This window comes from Mercenaria mercenaria, chromosome 6, assembly GCF_021730395.1.
Source record: "Mercenaria mercenaria strain notata chromosome 6, MADL_Memer_1, whole genome shotgun sequence".
NCBI lineage: Eukaryota > Metazoa > Mollusca > Bivalvia > Venerida > Veneridae > Mercenaria > Mercenaria mercenaria.
In genome coordinates, this window is record NC_069366.1 from 9384741 (window position 1) to 9402411 (window position 17671).

Genomic DNA, 17671 nt, shown 5'->3' on the forward strand with positions numbered 1-17671 from the left:
AATTTATTTACACTTTTTTCTTCATTTTCAGGGGTTAAATTACCTTGAAATTTTTACACATATCTGAAAGGTTCGGTCTAAATCTTCAGACAGTTAAGATTAAGACTCGAACATTTACGGTTAATGTTCAGTTAATGGGTGGTGGTATTAAAATGTGCAGTTGTGAAAATTGTTGCCAGGTACTGACCAAACTTACACAGCTGACACAAAATGTAATACCAGTTCGATTAAGTGCAACACTGATATATTTTATGTGACAACAAATCAATTTTGCTGACAAAGAGCTTAGTTTGGACATACTAGGACATACTAGACAAGTTTCGTGTCAAATAATATCATTCTATGTCACAGATAACAGCTCATTTCTGCATTTCTGTATGTTCATATTCGTAAGATAATATCTGTAATTTAGTCAATGATGGAAACAAGTTAGCGATGTAGGGATAACACATGTTTTTTCGTGTTATAACATCTGCAATATCCCGAGGGATTGGTTGGTACCCGAGCCCGTTAGGGCGAGGGTACCAACGATGAAGATGTTATAACACGAAAACAACATGCGCTCACGCTATTCTAGCATAAAACGCGTTGTTGAACTGTATACATTTAGTAATTATGAACAAAAGCATAAAACAATAAAACAGAGATAATTTGACAATCCTGTATACAATACTATCGCTTTTAACTATTTGATTATTTAGAAGGAAACATTAGCCTAGGAGTTATTAGAGAGTTTGAGATTTCAACCTTCGCCTTCCCCTTCAACGTCTCTCATATATATTTGGGGTAAAACGTCATCGATATGCGTGTATTTTATTTATATCAGACGTTGCTACTAAGGTTTTCCATGTAATATCAAGTAAGCCTAAGACTTCGCTTTATTACTATGTGAAATAAAAAGCTTAGTTTCAGGATTTCTGCTTATTAAGTTATTCGATCATCCATATGTATAATTGGACTAAATTTGATGCGAAACACTATCAATAAAAGTTTTGTTTGGCTAATGATTTTAACTAAATACATTGAATTGAACCTGGAAGTATGAAGTTATCAACTGATTTTGAGAAACTTTGAGATTTTGTTTAAACTTTAACTTCTACGGCATATTTGTGTCCTCAGGCGGTATTGATTATACCAGATGGGCCTTTTTGTCGTAAGAAGTGAAGTTTTGAACGTCCGAAGATGTGATATCACGAAAGTCAAAACTTCAGTCTTTGTACATCTACTCTGTCCACATATTCGGCATCAAAGACTGAAATCTGGATGGAGGCACATGGCATGACAGTCATTTTACTTGAAAAATTAATGATAACGCGCGATTATCATCTGGTGGAACATTTTATTTTAACTTCCAAATAAAATCAATCCGTTTCTGCCGGACACTTAATAAGACAATTACGTTTTAATTATAAATATAAACATAAAATGGTACTAGTAAGACGGAAAAAAAATTCTGAAGTATCAGACAATTTCAGATCTATGATATCATGATGCGAGAAGTTTCCTGTTAGCCATATTCGATAACTCCATTTTTTACATGCACGGACCCAGAGCCTGGCAGAGGAGCATTGTGGGTCAATCCTCCTTTGATTCTTACATTTTACAAAAAATCTCGGTGTGACTACCCCACCCACACCCCATGAATGGGTGACCCCTCTTTAAAGTTGGTGTCCCTCTAATCAAAATTCCTATCTGCACATGCTTTACTTATGAAATAGTATATTCAAACAAAAACGTGTATATGCCCACATGTTATTTTGTGCGACAATTTTCGTCTCCACCTAGCAGTTCTTGGCTGTTTCGCTAGACACATGGTGACTTGGCACGATTATATTTTTTTTATGTTGTCTGAGAGTTTGGCATTGTACAAAGTCAAACTGAGTGTCATGATGCAAAAACGTATGATATCACGAGAGTAGCTTACATTTGTTTCAAATCGCCTGTTAAATGTATTCATAAATTGCGTATATTGGCACATGTTATCAACATATCTTTTAAAAGGTTAGGTTTTCAACAGGTACAGTCTACAAGTAAAACGCGTCTTTTAAGGAATTCGATGTACAAAGTACCAATTCAAAGAAAAAAAAAAACTTTAAGAAAAACTATGAAATACTAGTCAACAGCCTTTTGTGTTTGCTTTATCTCATATATTTACCTTTACTTCAAAGTATATCGAGAAATGCATTTGTAGTAGTTGTTGTCTCATGTTTTTGTTTAAAAAATATTAACTGTAATATATTTCAAGAACACCATCAACAATAGAATACGTTAATATGATTATCATTTTTATTTCCTCTCGTGTATAATTTACAATCGTGCATTGTATACTGACATCATTTTATATAAAATGATTTTTTTTGTAATCGCGCTAATATCCATGCGATGATTATGTTAATTGAAATGTTTTATTTAATTTTCATTTTTAAAACCTCTTGTAAAAGTCCTGCAATTTCGGACATTGATATTAAAATGCAGGAGAAAAACGATCATAATTACAGATAAATTGAATGGGCCGATTAAAAGAAGTAAGGTTCATTCTAAAGTTTGAAATCTCAAGGAATTTTAACCGAACTTCAACTTCATACGTTAACTTCGCAAGAGACGTTGAAGGGGAAGGCGAAGGTTGAAATCTCAAACTCTCTATTGTTATAAATCAACGCCATAACTGTTTTGTACGAGTTGTCAAACAATAACCACCGAATACTTACTGTAGTTTAACTATAGAATTTCGCTAACGCCGCGCCACATTGTCTCAAACGTCGTTAATTTTGATCATCATATCATGATGGATAGATAGCCTTCAAGTAATTCATAAGAAATTGGACCTTGTCATGGCGTAATAACACCTGTTTATATCTCTTAGGAAGGTATTCATTTCATAATAATCGACGTAGTCTTTTTTTTTCAAGTGCAGTTTTATATATAAATATACCATTTTAGTTTTGTTTTTTGCCTTCACTTATTGTTCTTTGATAGCATGTTTAGCGCAAAGTTTGCAATGTTTTTATTTCAGTCCACGAACAGGAATCTCACAGGTAAAACTTTAAGCAGATGTAATTCAGTTAGTATACTTATTAAAATATTATGTATTCAGAACAAGATCGTCCATGTATTTTGATGTTTATGATCAATTTAATCCGAAAATATATAATACACATTAAAAAACTAATATTCGCTCATGTTCGATTATTTATGGTGGCAAAGGCCTGAAACAGATCGCGTGTAAAAAATTACAATAATAACGTGCTTATTGCCACTATGATTTACTTCCAGAGTAAGTTCTTGCTTTCTTTTTCAAGTTTGTTTATCAGATATTGGTAATTCTAAGGGCCTCTATGATGGTGTAGCGTTTTGTTCCTCGGGCATCTTCAGTATTTGGTGGTTTCCCGATGGTTACAGCTTGACCTGAACATTCTTGTATGACACATCGCCAATACGTTTTTACTACTTTATCCTTACGACTTCTGTCCTTATTAAAAATATATTCATCAAACACAAGTTGTAACTTTCCTTTTTGTGAAGTAACGAACCCCATCACTATGGACGAAAATGAAAGTGTTTTCACTTTTTTGTACATGTATTCAATTATTGATCGCGGCCGATGATTATTTTGAATAGGACAAGTATATACGCGCTGGGGAAAATATTTCATGATGGACCTGTGAATTCTTTACTTATGGGTGAAACATGTCTCATAAGCGTAAATACGACTAGCTTCTACTGATTATAAAACATACCGTACGATTTGTTGTGAATTAACTGTTGTTGTACTTTTAGTAGTTCAACCGCCACCCTTGTTTAAGAGCAACATTTAAAAAACACGTTCTTTTTCATCCTCAAGTAATAAGTAAGTAGACTCGCCCAGTTTAATCAATCTAGACGCACAATCTTATTTTATACATAGAGCGCGTACTTCACCCGATTTACATTCGGAACATTTTCACGCGTTTCGGGCTTTATCGTATGTTTAACATGGGATTTTTGAACCGTCCAAAGATGTTGGAAATGTTTGTCTCATTGTTTATTTTTCTAATAAAACTGTTACTGCTTTCATTGTCTACCACTTTTTTTCCACCCTTGCCTGAAAAAACAGTAATGAGTTTGTACACTGTTCAGACAATTATGCTCTGTTGAAATTTAACCAAACACAAGTTTACCTGCATAAACAGAAAGCATGATATGTCACCATGCGCGGATCCAGAAGAGAGGGGGGACCGGGGGATCCGGACCCCTCTGGAAAATCTTTAAAAAAAGGAAAGAAGACAAGAAGGAAAGAAAATGTTTTTCGAAAAAGGCAACATTAGGGCTGCATGTAAAGTATATGCGGCTGCTGCTACATACGACCCCGACATAATTCATATTATTTATCTAAAAGAAACTAAGAATTTTAGCTTCAAGAAAGCTTGATTTTATCATTTTCCCAAATTTAACAGGTTAGTCCATAAAACTGTCCCAGAATGCAAAAAAATGAAGTGCGAAATTTCAAAATTTCCGGGGGGGGGGGGGGGGGGGGGAATCGGACCCCCTCTGTGTCCGTGCATGGTCACTATACCTGTCCAGTACTGGATATTATGGTAAACGCTTCTTTCCTGCACAAATGACAATTTCGCAACTTCTGTCCTGTTTCTACAAATTTCTGGCCGCGATAAACCATTTGACTTGTATTCATTCTATTGTGACGATAAAGAAAGTCAATACTTGGAGCATTTCATCGTTCGATTATACGTGCTCTTAGACTAATTCTACAAGAACGTAAATACTTATAAATTATAACCGTATGATCAAAATTATGAATTATTAATTATGATCATAAAATTATTTTCGATCAATTTATTGTAAAGATGTTCAATACTCGGATCATTTAGGGCATTATATGTATACGTAAATGATTATGAATGATAATCGTATGATCAAAATCATGATCGTGTGATAATCGTATGATCAAAATTATTTTCGACCATAAATGCGACAAAACGCCGACACGACACTATGCGACACGTCGATCTTTTGTCGCATCGATCAGTTGTCGCGTTAGCGTTTTGTCGTGTCGATGTTTTGTCGTGTCGATGTTTTGTCTGTCGATGCTTTGTCATAGACCCATCAGTGAGTCATGTACAGTATACAGTTTTAGTTTATTTTTTTAAGAAAGCATTGCAGTGAGCGAAAGTCAATTTGTTTAATTTGTTTGTCGTATACTGACGCTAATTACATAAGCGTGTGAAAATTACGCACGCGCCGGTTAAAGGGGAAGCTTGGCGAATGTCAGGCAGAGGTGTGAAAATTTTTGTAAACACAAGCAATTCCGGCTACAAATTGTCTGTTCGACTGAATAGGTGTAGCGATCCGAGGTAGAACTATACAGAATAAAGAAGGAATAAATTCGGGACCGGACAAAGAGTTCGAGCGATCCCGGGTGTTCAAAAGATCCGAGTTCGAGCCATTGAAGTTCAACTGTATTTCGGGAGTATAATTATTAATAAATTCATGCAGCTGTGTCATACAAATACGCGTATGTGTAGTGTTTGATACATAAGCTTCTGGCAGGTTAACGTGATACCACTAACTTGAAAACCGGTATATGGAAGGAATACTTTCATGTTTTTCAAACTTATGATTGGTTGATAATACTGAGTATGTTGAAGCTTCTAAATCAATATGAAACCGAGCCTCAGAAACAGCTGTACCGTTTCCTTACTTATTTTGTTTAATTTGATCTTCGTCGTGATCCATACGAGATACATGTTAATGCTGAAGACTATTTAAAGACCGGATAAGAAAAACAACAGTTTAAATTTCTCCCAATCGAAGATGGCATGTCCGTATTACGGGCGAGGATTTTGTTCTTTGTGATAAGATCATTCCCTCTCCAATTCCCCTATTCAAGGCTATTGCCCTAATTTTGGAAAGTAAGCAGTTACCCACAAGAACCGGCTAATACTGATCACTTTAAGGTTATCTGACCGCCGGATAGAACAGAAATGCTTTTGAAGTCATTGGATTGAACCCTATAAGGTAAACTAAACTGTATTAAAACATTCAACTTGTACCTTACAATTGACTCCGATGGGACATCACACATTTATATAAAGATATAAACCTGTATGTAAAATTGATATGCGTTTTATCATAAAAACCACATTTCGTTCAACGTCGTCTTATTTAATATTACATAAGATAATGTTTCATCAACTTCAAAATAATTACAATAATTTTGGATTTCAGATAATAAAATCGTTATAATTTATACCTAAATTGATCGTCGTTGCTTTTAAGTTATTAGGCTGAACACCACTAAATCCAGCTGTTCTTTATTTCATATAAAATCCACTTACTTCATAACGGTTTTTCGACATTTTCTAGCACATCAGATTTTCAGAGACTTATATTCCCATAAAGAACTAAAGCTATCACTAAAGGTGATGGATGTACCCCCCGCATGCACTGACACAGTACATTGCAATTTGACGCACACAAGATTGCATAATTATGTGGACTGTATGTATATAGACTGTATGTATACAGTATAGTAACAAAAAACAAAGTCCCATAACTATGTAGAATATTTATCTAAAAGAATGTAACATGCACCATGCTAAACTAGGGTTGGTACTGATCACTTGTGTGAAGTTTCATTAAATTGTGTGCAAGGGTTTGGTAGATTAGGCACGCACAAGATTGCATATGCAGACTGTATGTACATTGTATGTTAACAAGAAACAAAGTCCCATAATTCTGCAATTTTTGTCGCTGAAAGAACCTAACATGCCCCATGCACAACTACTGTTGTTACTGATCACTTGTGTGAAGTTTCATTAACTTGTGTCAAGGGGATGAGGAGAGATGGTGCGCACAAGATTGTGTCTATGTATATAGTATAGTAACAAAAAAAAACAAAGTCCCATAACTCTGCAATTTTTAAAAAAAAAAGAACCTAACTTGCCCCATGCACAACTACTGTTGGTACTGATCACTTGTGTGAAGTTTCATTAAATTGTGATAAGGGGATGAGGAGAGATGGTGCGCACAAGATTGTGTCTACGTATATAGTATAGTAACAAAAAAACAGAGTCCCATAACTCTGCAATTTTTTTCTCTAAAAGAACCTAACTTGCCCCATGCACAACTACTGTTGGTACTGATCACTTGCGTGAAGTTTCATTAAATTCTGTCAAGGGGATAAGGAGAGATGGTGCGCACAAGATTGCGTCTACGACAGACGGACAGACATACAGACAGACAGACAACCTGAAACCAGTATACCCCCCACCCCTTACAACTTTGTTGTCGGGGGGTACAACTAGATTGCTACTTTACAAAAAGAAAAAGAAATGGGGGTGCTAACTTTTATATAAGAAAACTACAGTTCGTTAAATACAACCCGCCGAATTTACTACTTTTCGCTTCTTTCAATTTCTCTTTTCGAGACATTAAATTCTTACGCCGCCATTTTTACCGAGCATGCGATAGGAACATGCTGATTTCAACAGAATGCAAAGTGATACATATTGAAACGCGGTTGGGTAAAAGTAATCACGTTGCTGTCGAGAAAATGCAAAAGGAAAGGAAAAAAGATTAGTACTATTTATATTTGGACTACTTGTGACTAGAACAGCGGAGGCTTACATTCTATTTGGTAGTGATCAGCCTATAAGTTCAATAATAGAGTACCTCCTTTTTGAATAGTATTCAATTCCTGCCATAAACCTACTTTGACTGCAATTCTTAGGGGGCGTAGGTTCAAGCCCCACTGGGACCAAATGTTTTTTTTTTTACTTTTTTTCCCTTTTCTGGGAAGTTTTTACTTCTGTTAAGACTTTTAATTCATTTTATTGTACAAAAGTGGAAGAAAATTCATTTGAAAAGCGATTCCTTGCTGTTCAAAGTAAATTTACCTCTGAAACAGAAGGGGTAGAGTTCGACATCTTTAAAAATATTGAGTTACATGCGGTAAAAGTTCTCTTTTTTGTCCTCATTCTTTAGAATACATACTGTGGAAGAAATATAGGTAGGTTTTATTTCTGCCCCAAGGTTATTTTTGAATGAAGTGAGCAAAATTCAAAACAGACCCGCAGGATTCGACCTTAATTTTTCAATGTTGGAGTTAGAATTCTGTCTCATTAAATCCGTTTACTTGAGACACCCTAGAAAAATTATATTGACATTTTTATTTCAAGTTTTATAATTGTTTACCAAGAGTTTGATGTTTCTTTCATAAACAATAATGGTATATTAATTAATGAATTCTCTGCAAACGTTTTCGATAAAGGCCATCACTTTGAAATTTGTCTCTACTTGAGCTTGAGGAAATACCATAAATTACACAAATTTTTTAAAAAACGACACGGTAAAAGTTTTTAAAAATTTGCAACACAGTGCGAAACATGGTCAACTGTAAAAATATACAAAGCAAATGCCATTTTTTAAACATTACTATTACGGGCCTAATACCTTAACTGACACTAATTTAGATGAAAGGTAAATTGTAGACTGGACATTGAATAGCCTAAGAAAAGAAGATGATGTGGTGGTTAATCACGTGAAGTTCATGGGAAATATTATAGAAAAGATTTTCATCATTTAGGAATTTTGACGAAATGAAAGGATGAAACTGAACGATATAAGCATATTTTTTTATCAAGGCGTATTACAAGCATGTTATAAGAGTAAGAACAAACATAAACTTGAAAAACAGTAGCAAGACATGTGAAAATTTCATGTGAAAATGAGACCAAATGAAACAGCACATGTATTATTTAAGGAATATACAAGACTAAATACGGAATGAATAAACCCACACAAGTAGCCGTACAGAATGCACAGGTTGAAAATGTACCAGAAAATATGTTAAGTTTACAATTTTGTCAGTGGAGAATGAGTCTACCTAAAAGAAGCTAAACTATTCTTACAAAATATAGCAAGTTTAACAAGTCTAGATTTACTACTATCATTCATGAGCTTACTTAATTTTAGAGAATTTGGATGTCTTGTATGATAATTTGGAATGTATTTTTTTCTCAAACTTTCAAAAAATGGACTCTCTAACAAATAATTAAATTCATCACCTAAACGGTTATAGTTACAAAGATGACAAGTACGTTTATCCCTTTCAATGCCAAAAAACCTACCTTTTTCAAAAGGGAATTTATGATTCATAATTCTAAATTTACATAATGCATGTACTAATTTTTTTTAGGTAAAATATCTAGGTACTTTTCATAACCAAACTCAGTTTTATACATTCTATAAACTAAACACTTAAGAGACTGTTCTACTTGTCTGTGCCAGTTTTGAAGAAAGTGATCAGTAAGTCTGGTATTAACCATTGATTTAAAACTATTTGTACTAACGACTGACTGACTGTAAAACATGTCCGATAAACCAAGTTCATCTAAAGTTTTGTGAACATGAGTAACCCATGGGGGTTTTAATACATTGCCATTATAAAGACCCAGAACAGTTCTATACAGAACTTTACAAATTTTATCATCCTTAGCATTCAACAGTTTACCCCAATAGGACAATACCATATGTTTGGCCAATAATGATACATGTTTGACACCAATCTCACCATAAACCATACAGTCTGGAGTTGGAAACTGATCCAGTGCTTTGGTATTTTCTACACCCCATACTTCACTGCCATACAACAATATATGTGTTATCATAGCATCAAACAAACGTAACAGCTTTCGTGCCTTAAACTGATCCAGTGCTTTGGTATTTTCTATACCCCATACTTCACTACCATACAACAATATAGGTGTTATCATAGCATCAAACAAATGTAACAGCTTTCGTGCCTTTTTTAACAAAGCAAACATAGCCTTCCTAGCTTGTTCAATAAGCCGTGCTTTTGTCTTAACAAACGAGCCATTATAATTAAATTGCACTCCAAGGTATAAAAAGTCTTCAACAACATCCAGTCTATCGTTATTATAGTAAAATTTACAATTTCTTAAGTTATTTATTTGAATTTACAATGACTATGTACTATGTACACGTCTAGAAAATAAACTTCTGTTCTGTTCTGTTCTGTTCTTAAGTTTCTGTTGGACTTACTAAAAATAACAACTTTGGTCTTACTGGCATTCACCTTCAAACATCATTGTGTACAATAATCATACATAGCATTCAGAGCTTTTTGGAGCTCAGGGCTCTCAGCTAAGGCTACAGTGTCGTCGGCATAAAGTAATAAAAACAACCTTAAATAAACTTCGACATCATCATTACTTAGGACATCAAAAGTTACATTAGATAAAGATGCCAAGCCATTAAAACGAATTGACTTAAATTCAGTTAGATCATTTAAAAATAAAGAAAAGAGTACAGGTGAAAGGTTTTCAACTTGACGGACACCTGCAAAACTTACGAAGAAATTAGAAAGTAAGTTATTTACCTTTATGCAAGACTTAGCTTTAGAATATATATCGTGGATAATTCTTATACATTTACCATCTATGTTGTACTGCAACAATTTACGCCAAAGAGCTTATCTGTTTACTGAGAAGAAAGCCTTTTTATAGTCAATAAAAGCACAATAAAGTTTCTGTTTTTCAGTTAGATAAAAATCTATTATCACTTTTAAAGAAAATATGATCAACAGTGCTATAATGCTTACGAAATCCAGCTTGATCTTCACACAATTTATTATGAGATTCTAAATATGCATTTAACCTTGAATTCAAGACTATAGTGAACAACTTGCCAAAACAACTAAGTATAGTTATACCTCTATAGTTATCTGGGTCTTTAATATCACCTTTATTCTTATAAATAGGCAAAATAACTCCTTTGCTCAACAAGTCTGGAAAAATGCCAGAATCCAGTACGACATTAAAATGTTTACAAACATGAGGCAGAAAGATTGCTGTTGGAATATTTAAAATATTCATTAAGTATGTTATCGAACAAAGGTGTACTTTTGTTATTTTTCAAACTATTAACAGCTGCATGAATTTCTTCTAGAGCATTGTCACAAATTGACATACGGGCCTTATTTTATATGTATTGTAAATGCAGGTATTGCATCATCTTTTTGTAAATTTTTGAGTTATTGAGGTAAATGTCAGATTTCACGCATGAAATACCTCTCATGTTTTTCTGTATTTCATAACTTAAATTTCCATGTAAATTTCATTAAATTCTGTTCAGTAATAAGAAAGTTGATATTTTATAAACTTCAGTAATTTATGTTTTTATCCCCAAAACCACTATAATGGGCCTCAAATTGTCAATTTAAATCCGCGCCAAAGTAGTTAGATTCCCCGGCTATATCATGAATCCCGTGGAAACACAAATAGTCGGAGTCCACGGCTTAGCCGTGAATCCCATGAAATTTAGTATTTGGCGGGACATTACCCTTTAAATAGACTGGACTAGATATGCCTTGCGCACACCACCTTACGACTTTATAGACGAATCTATGTCTGAATTATTTTCTTGCTAGAAATTTATGCTCGATCGAGGTAAGAAATTTATTTGTTAGATTTTTGTATGATTTTTGCATTACGATTTTTGTTTGGTAAAATTTTGTTCATTCTACAGAATTCTGTAACATTTACTTTTTGGCACATGATTTTGGCTAGTTTCGGTATGTCAGGATAATTTATTAAATTTTTCAGACTTTTGTAAATTATTTAGAAAGAGGAGTCTAAATGTTTCATTTATATAAGATGTTAGATTTATACTGAAATTTGTATCGTGATAATTGTAAAGCACTGTTTCAAAAACTTATGTCAAACATTTCGTTATTATGGAACGCCATTACTGCATTGTATTATGTATAAATCTATATGGCAAGTCTAGTACCATGTATATATTATTGTAATTTGTAATTGGGTGCCAGTCTATAGCACATCTACTTAATGTCCGTTGTAGTGTACGGCATTAGATATTATATGGATGCCAACTATCATATAACGTTTGATTTATATTGAATTTTGTTAATTTGTAGTTGTAAATAATGGCTGCAGTTTATCATTTCCATTACTATAATGTTTCATCATATACTTTTCATATCTTTTTCATACTTTAACTTTAGTCTTTTAAGTAAGTAATCTTTGTAATAATGGAAGTAATAAGTGACGTATTTTAATCATGTGACGTCTGAACTTAGTAGCACATATGTTTTGTATAAGTAGCACGTATTATTTATGGGAGCCTACGGAGGTATGGTGTACCCAAAGGAGCAGTTTTATGCCCTGACTTTTTGTTTTGCTATGGTGCTTACCATATGTTATATATTTTAGCTTCTTCCGCCAGACGATTTTACCTGGTGATGTCATAACCCGGAAGTACAATGCCGAGGTTCACTTGTCTTCACTCGCCTGGATGTGATATTCCCAGCGCAGAGCTTTCGTCCCATGGTTGTGCCGTAAACCGCAAAGACGATGATTTTTGTTATCCTCTGAAGTCAGCTCAGGGATGCAATCACCTACCACCATAGGGAGCCAACACGGAATCAACGTATTCACGGTTTAAAGGGACTGAATTTAGAAGCTATGTTTTGTTTGTGCTACTTAAAGTTCACAATTACATTAAAGACCTGTGTCACGTCAGATTAGAATGGACTATAAGAACTTTTGTATCTAGAGATACTGAACTTTCTTTTTTTTTTCTTTCTTACAATCAGTTTTTTTTCTTTTCATATCTATTCATTGTTAATAATCATCTTATGTAAATAAATTTGTAAATATTGTAAAGGGTGTTGATTTGTTTTGATGGTTACTGTCGCCGGTTCGGCCTTTCCTGTCACAAGCATTCAAATGTGTACATGTATTCTTAACGGCAATAGTGTCAAAATCTAACTCTTCAAACTTGCTATCACCTGAGCAATAAATATCTTGATTCAGTTTAACAAAATACTAGATATTTTTTGAAAACACTTCCTTACCATCAGACGTATACTTATTTAACAAACTCCAATAAGATTTTAGATCGGACGATTTCAAATTCAATAATTTCTTGTTCACATCATTTTGATAATTGTCTTAATTTCTTGTTAATAAGTTTTACGACATACACCGCACACTGCACTTACAAAAAACCATCACAAATACTCCTCGCCCACCGCGCCTATCGGCGCGGAGAATGAATGAGTAATATCTAGGCCCTTGATATGCATTTTAGTAAAAAAAATACACCAAAAACAGTTAACATGTAATTTGTTTTATTTTTCACAATTTTTGCAGTAAATTGCAATGAATTGTTCATTTTCTATCGCAATCTGACCAAAATAGCCCATTTATACCCATAACTGGAAAAATCTCAATTTACAGTAGTAAATAAATTTATTATATGTTCTATATATAAAATTAATAATCTTCTGAGAGCTGTAACACATTGCGTTTCGTTCTTAAATGACCTATAAACCACCAAAAACACCAAGAAAAGTAGGAGTCATGTATCTTCTAAGAGAGATTTTTTGTCTGACAGGTCAACACTATGGAATACCTTCCAAACTGACAGCTAAAATGTGGGTATGAACACAGTCATGAATAATAAGGTTAATCAGGGCTGTTATATTTCGATCTTCTCAGATCGTTCAGCACGACTTTTATGTCGTGTTATTGCTACTGTTAGTTTCTGAGCATGAGCATTTCGGCCTGGGTGGTTCCAATGCTCGCTCCCGCTTTTATAGCTTTGGGTATTGTATAATCACCCCTTGGATATGGCGCCTGCTTTTTAATTTTGTCTTTTGGCAGTTCCTGTGATATGCAGGCTCCATAACCTCAGATCGCCTTTCTAAATTCCAGTTTGTTTAGTTCTACCCATTGTTTTCTCGTTTAGGGCAAACCCATTATTTTAACTGGAGACCATACGCCGCTTTTCATGGAATAACACACTAGTGTAGCATTGAAGGTTCCATGTGCACCGCCGTATGAACACATCTGCGGATTTCTAAATTGTTTTTTGTACTTTTAACATGTGTAAATGTTGAGTTCTGCTCAACCCGGGGCTAGAGGGCGTGGACGGTAGCATGCATTTCCACTACCGTCCATGAACAGGCTCAATCAAACCGAGCCTGCAACATTTTCGTTTTTGTTGTGTTGAGCGACCTGTGGAGTTTCCACTTTTTCTATTTTATTTACATTTCTATAAATGAAAAAAAAAATCCTTGAAAATGCTACCAAAATGTCAAGTATAGGTGTACAATGAAATAAAAACAAGAACTGGCTCACGTAAAACATGAAAATGCCACTTTAAAAGAGAGAAAAAAGGGATTTTTTTCTCTCCGCCATTATCAGTCCGGAAGTGCTGCTTGATTACCTATCTAGTAATATTGTACCTAAATACTTTTTTCTTGAATTTTCAGAAATAGATGCCAGCATGTTCATAGACGATATATTCGAAAGCATCATACAGTGGTGTGTTGACACTATTTTGGGTATCGCTCAGCAAATTATTGACTTTATTGTGGACAAATTACACCAGCTGTGTGCAAAAATTAAAACGATTTTCGCAAAACTGCCGCAGCAGTCTAAGTACAGGTAAAGTTTACCAAGATCAATCACTAAATCCCCTATCATATGGTGTTTTCGCTACATTTTCAACCAGTCACATGCAAGGAATTTTCATTTTTTTTTCTAAAACTTGTTCATGAGTGTACAAATTGTACAATATATAATTAGTGTTCACCAGAACTGTTCTATGGAACTCCATGGGAACTCGAACGACTGATGGAAAGATTTTAGTTTCATTTTTCAGCAGTTAATATCACAGAAACATAGAGCCATAGCCAGATACTTTAAGTCTTTTAAAACACAATCTTTTGTCTCGGTCATTAGATATATTTTCTTACAAGAGTTTACTTACAATTCTCTGTTAATGTAGATTTAAAGTATATTTTGAAACAAAAGCAAAAATTGAAGTATATATGTTTGTTCACTCATGAATTGACCTTTTATGACCTCTCATGCGTCAGTTATGTTATTGCCTCATTTTGATCTTTTATGACTTCGAGTAGGTGTTACAAATACAAAACAGGTAATACGTACGAGTAGGTTCATGATTTATTAATATTCATAACTATGAATGACTTTTTCAACATCAGTTCTTAGTACGTTCTACGAACGACAGAAAAGAGGCAATCGGCGTTTTTAGCTCACCTGTCACAAAGTGACAAGGAGAGCTTTTGTGATCGAGCGGCGTCCGTCGTCCGTTCGTGCGTGCGTGCGTCCGTAAACTTTTGCTTGTGACCACTGTAGAGGTCACATTTTTCATGGGATCTTTAGGAAAATTAGTCAAAATGTTCACCTTAGATGATATCTCGGCCAAGTTCGAATCTGGGTTACTAGCAGTCCAAAACTAGGTCAGTAAGTCTATAAATAGAAAAACCTTGTGACCTCTCTAAAGGCCATACTTTTCAATGGATCGTCATGAAAATTGGTCAGAATGTTCATCTTAATGATATCTAGGTCAAGTTTGAAACTGGGTTACGTGCCGTCAAAAACTAGGTCAGTAGGTTAAATAATAAAAAACGTTGTGACCTCTCTAGAGGCCATATTTTTCATGGGATCTGTATGAAAGTTGGTCAGAATGTTTTTCTTGGTGATATCTAGGTCAAGTTTGAAACTGGGTTATGTGCGGTCCAAAACTAGGTCAGTAGGTTTAAAAATAGAAAAATCTTGTGACCTCTCTTGAGGCTATACTTTCAATGGATCTTCATGAAAATTGTTCAGAATGTTCATCTTGATGACATCTAGGTCAAGTTCGAAACTGGGTTACATGCCGTCAAAAACTAGGTCAGTAGGTCAAATAATAGAGAAACATTTTGACCTCTCTAGAGGCCATATTTTTCATGGGATCTGTATGAAAGTTTGTCTGAATGTTCATCTTGAGGATATCTAGGTCAAGTTCGAAACTGGCTTAACTACGGTCAAAGACTAGGTCAGTAGGTCTAAAAATCGAAAAACCTTTTGACCTCTCTAGGGGCCATATTTTTCAATGGATCTTTTTGAAAATTGGTCAGAAACTGGGTCACATGAGCTCAAGAACTAGGTCACTATGTGAAATAATAGAAAAACGACGTCATACTCAGTTCAAAACTGGGTCATGTGGGGACAGGTGAGCGATTCAGGACCATCATGGTCCTCTTGTTATTGGATGGCAAATAAAGCTACACACTAATTGTGAAAGGAGTTATTAGGATGCTGATGTACTTACATCTGTATTGAAAAAGTAATATTTATAAAAGCACTGACTTAGATAGTTGACATTAAAAACAGTTGTAAGAAAGACGAAGATATTTTAATGAACATCATTATGACAATTTGCTGACTGTCGAATATATACTTTAAATTTGACACATTTGGCGCTTTTGTAGGTGCACAAATGAAAATGCGGTTATCAAAGAAGCGACTGATGCTGCTATAAAACAGGGAAGCAAGGCTGCATGTGAAGCTTTCAATAACAGCATCAGAGGGAAGCTGCCCGAGGAAAAAGAGAGAGCTTTACGTATGAAAGTGAATGAAATTCCAAGCCAGATAGCTGGAGCTGCCTAGTAATATATCCGTCGTACTGCACAAGACTACATTTTCATACTCTACCCTCAAATAATCTGAATGTTTGCTGTGTTAATAACCCTATGTAATGACATAAAAACTGGTAACAGATAGTGCAAAAGTCACATTGCTCATACAAAGCAAATAACAAATTTTCAAAATGTTCTCAAAGAACTTACTTTTAGCAATTAAAATGTGAATGATTTCGTAGGTTAACTCGTGTTTTACCCAAAACATTAACTCAGATATTATGTATATATAATCCAAATTTATTATACGAATTTCCAGCTGATTTCGGTGCGTGGTCTGTTAGTTCGAAAATATGATCTGATAACTGACTGATGATATAGACATATGTGATTTTAATTAGTTTTTTTTGTATCTTAATACATGAACATACTTGTATTTAAACAATCCAGTTTTTACATAGTTCTTACTGTGTATTGTAGCTACCCTGTCAAATTAATCATATGTTCAAAAGTAGAATTAGACTTATGTCACCTATTTAAACGTGATTTTCCACATTTTTTCATTGATTTACCTACATTGTCAATTGTTTAAATGCAAATATTATATTAACTGTACAATGTAATAATGTAATATGTCAGCATACTTATGCGGATTTAATCTGAATCTTCTTCGGACCCCAAACTTCACTATCTCTAATGAATGTATTAAATATCACTTCATGTAGAAAAAAACATGCGTTGCAGTAATAACAAGTGAATGAAAAATTGCCAATCCCCTACTGGAGGGCACCTAATTTTCTCTACTGTAGAAATAAAATAATGAACTGATATCTGTCAATAATCTATAAACAATATTGTACTATATATACAATATGTTTTAGCAAAACACTTGGATTAAAATTTGTATATATAAAAACCTATAGTTGTTTTATATAGCATTTTTGGCCGATTTTCAAAAAGGTATCATATAAGTTATTTATAGTAAAACAAACCTATATAAGTCCACACAAAACTCTTTACCAGGTTGAGATAGGTCAAAATACACCTAAAAATTTGATGTAACGCATGTTGTACCACAGAAACTGGTATCAATTTTTCCCTACGGCCTGTAATAAATAAGGTACAACATAAGATATTTATAGTAAAACAAAGGGACATAATTCTAAAAACAAGACTGCCTCATTGTTGTAAACATTTGTG

At 34.2% G+C, this 17671-nt stretch overlaps 1 protein-coding gene across 1 annotated transcript; it reads left to right on the forward strand.

Annotated features, from left to right (window-relative positions):
• The first annotated feature begins 2977 nt into the window (after positions 1–2977).
• Positions 2978–17377, forward strand: LOC128557941 (uncharacterized). The gene is made up of 3 exons (XM_053546618.1): positions 2978–3035; positions 14315–14489; positions 16325–17377. Exons 1-3 carry the CDS (start codon positions 2978–2980, stop codon positions 16500–16502), a joined length of 411 nt encoding a protein of 136 aa, XP_053402593.1. The 3' UTR covers positions 16503–17377.
• The last annotated feature ends 294 nt before the right edge of the window (positions 17378–17671 follow it).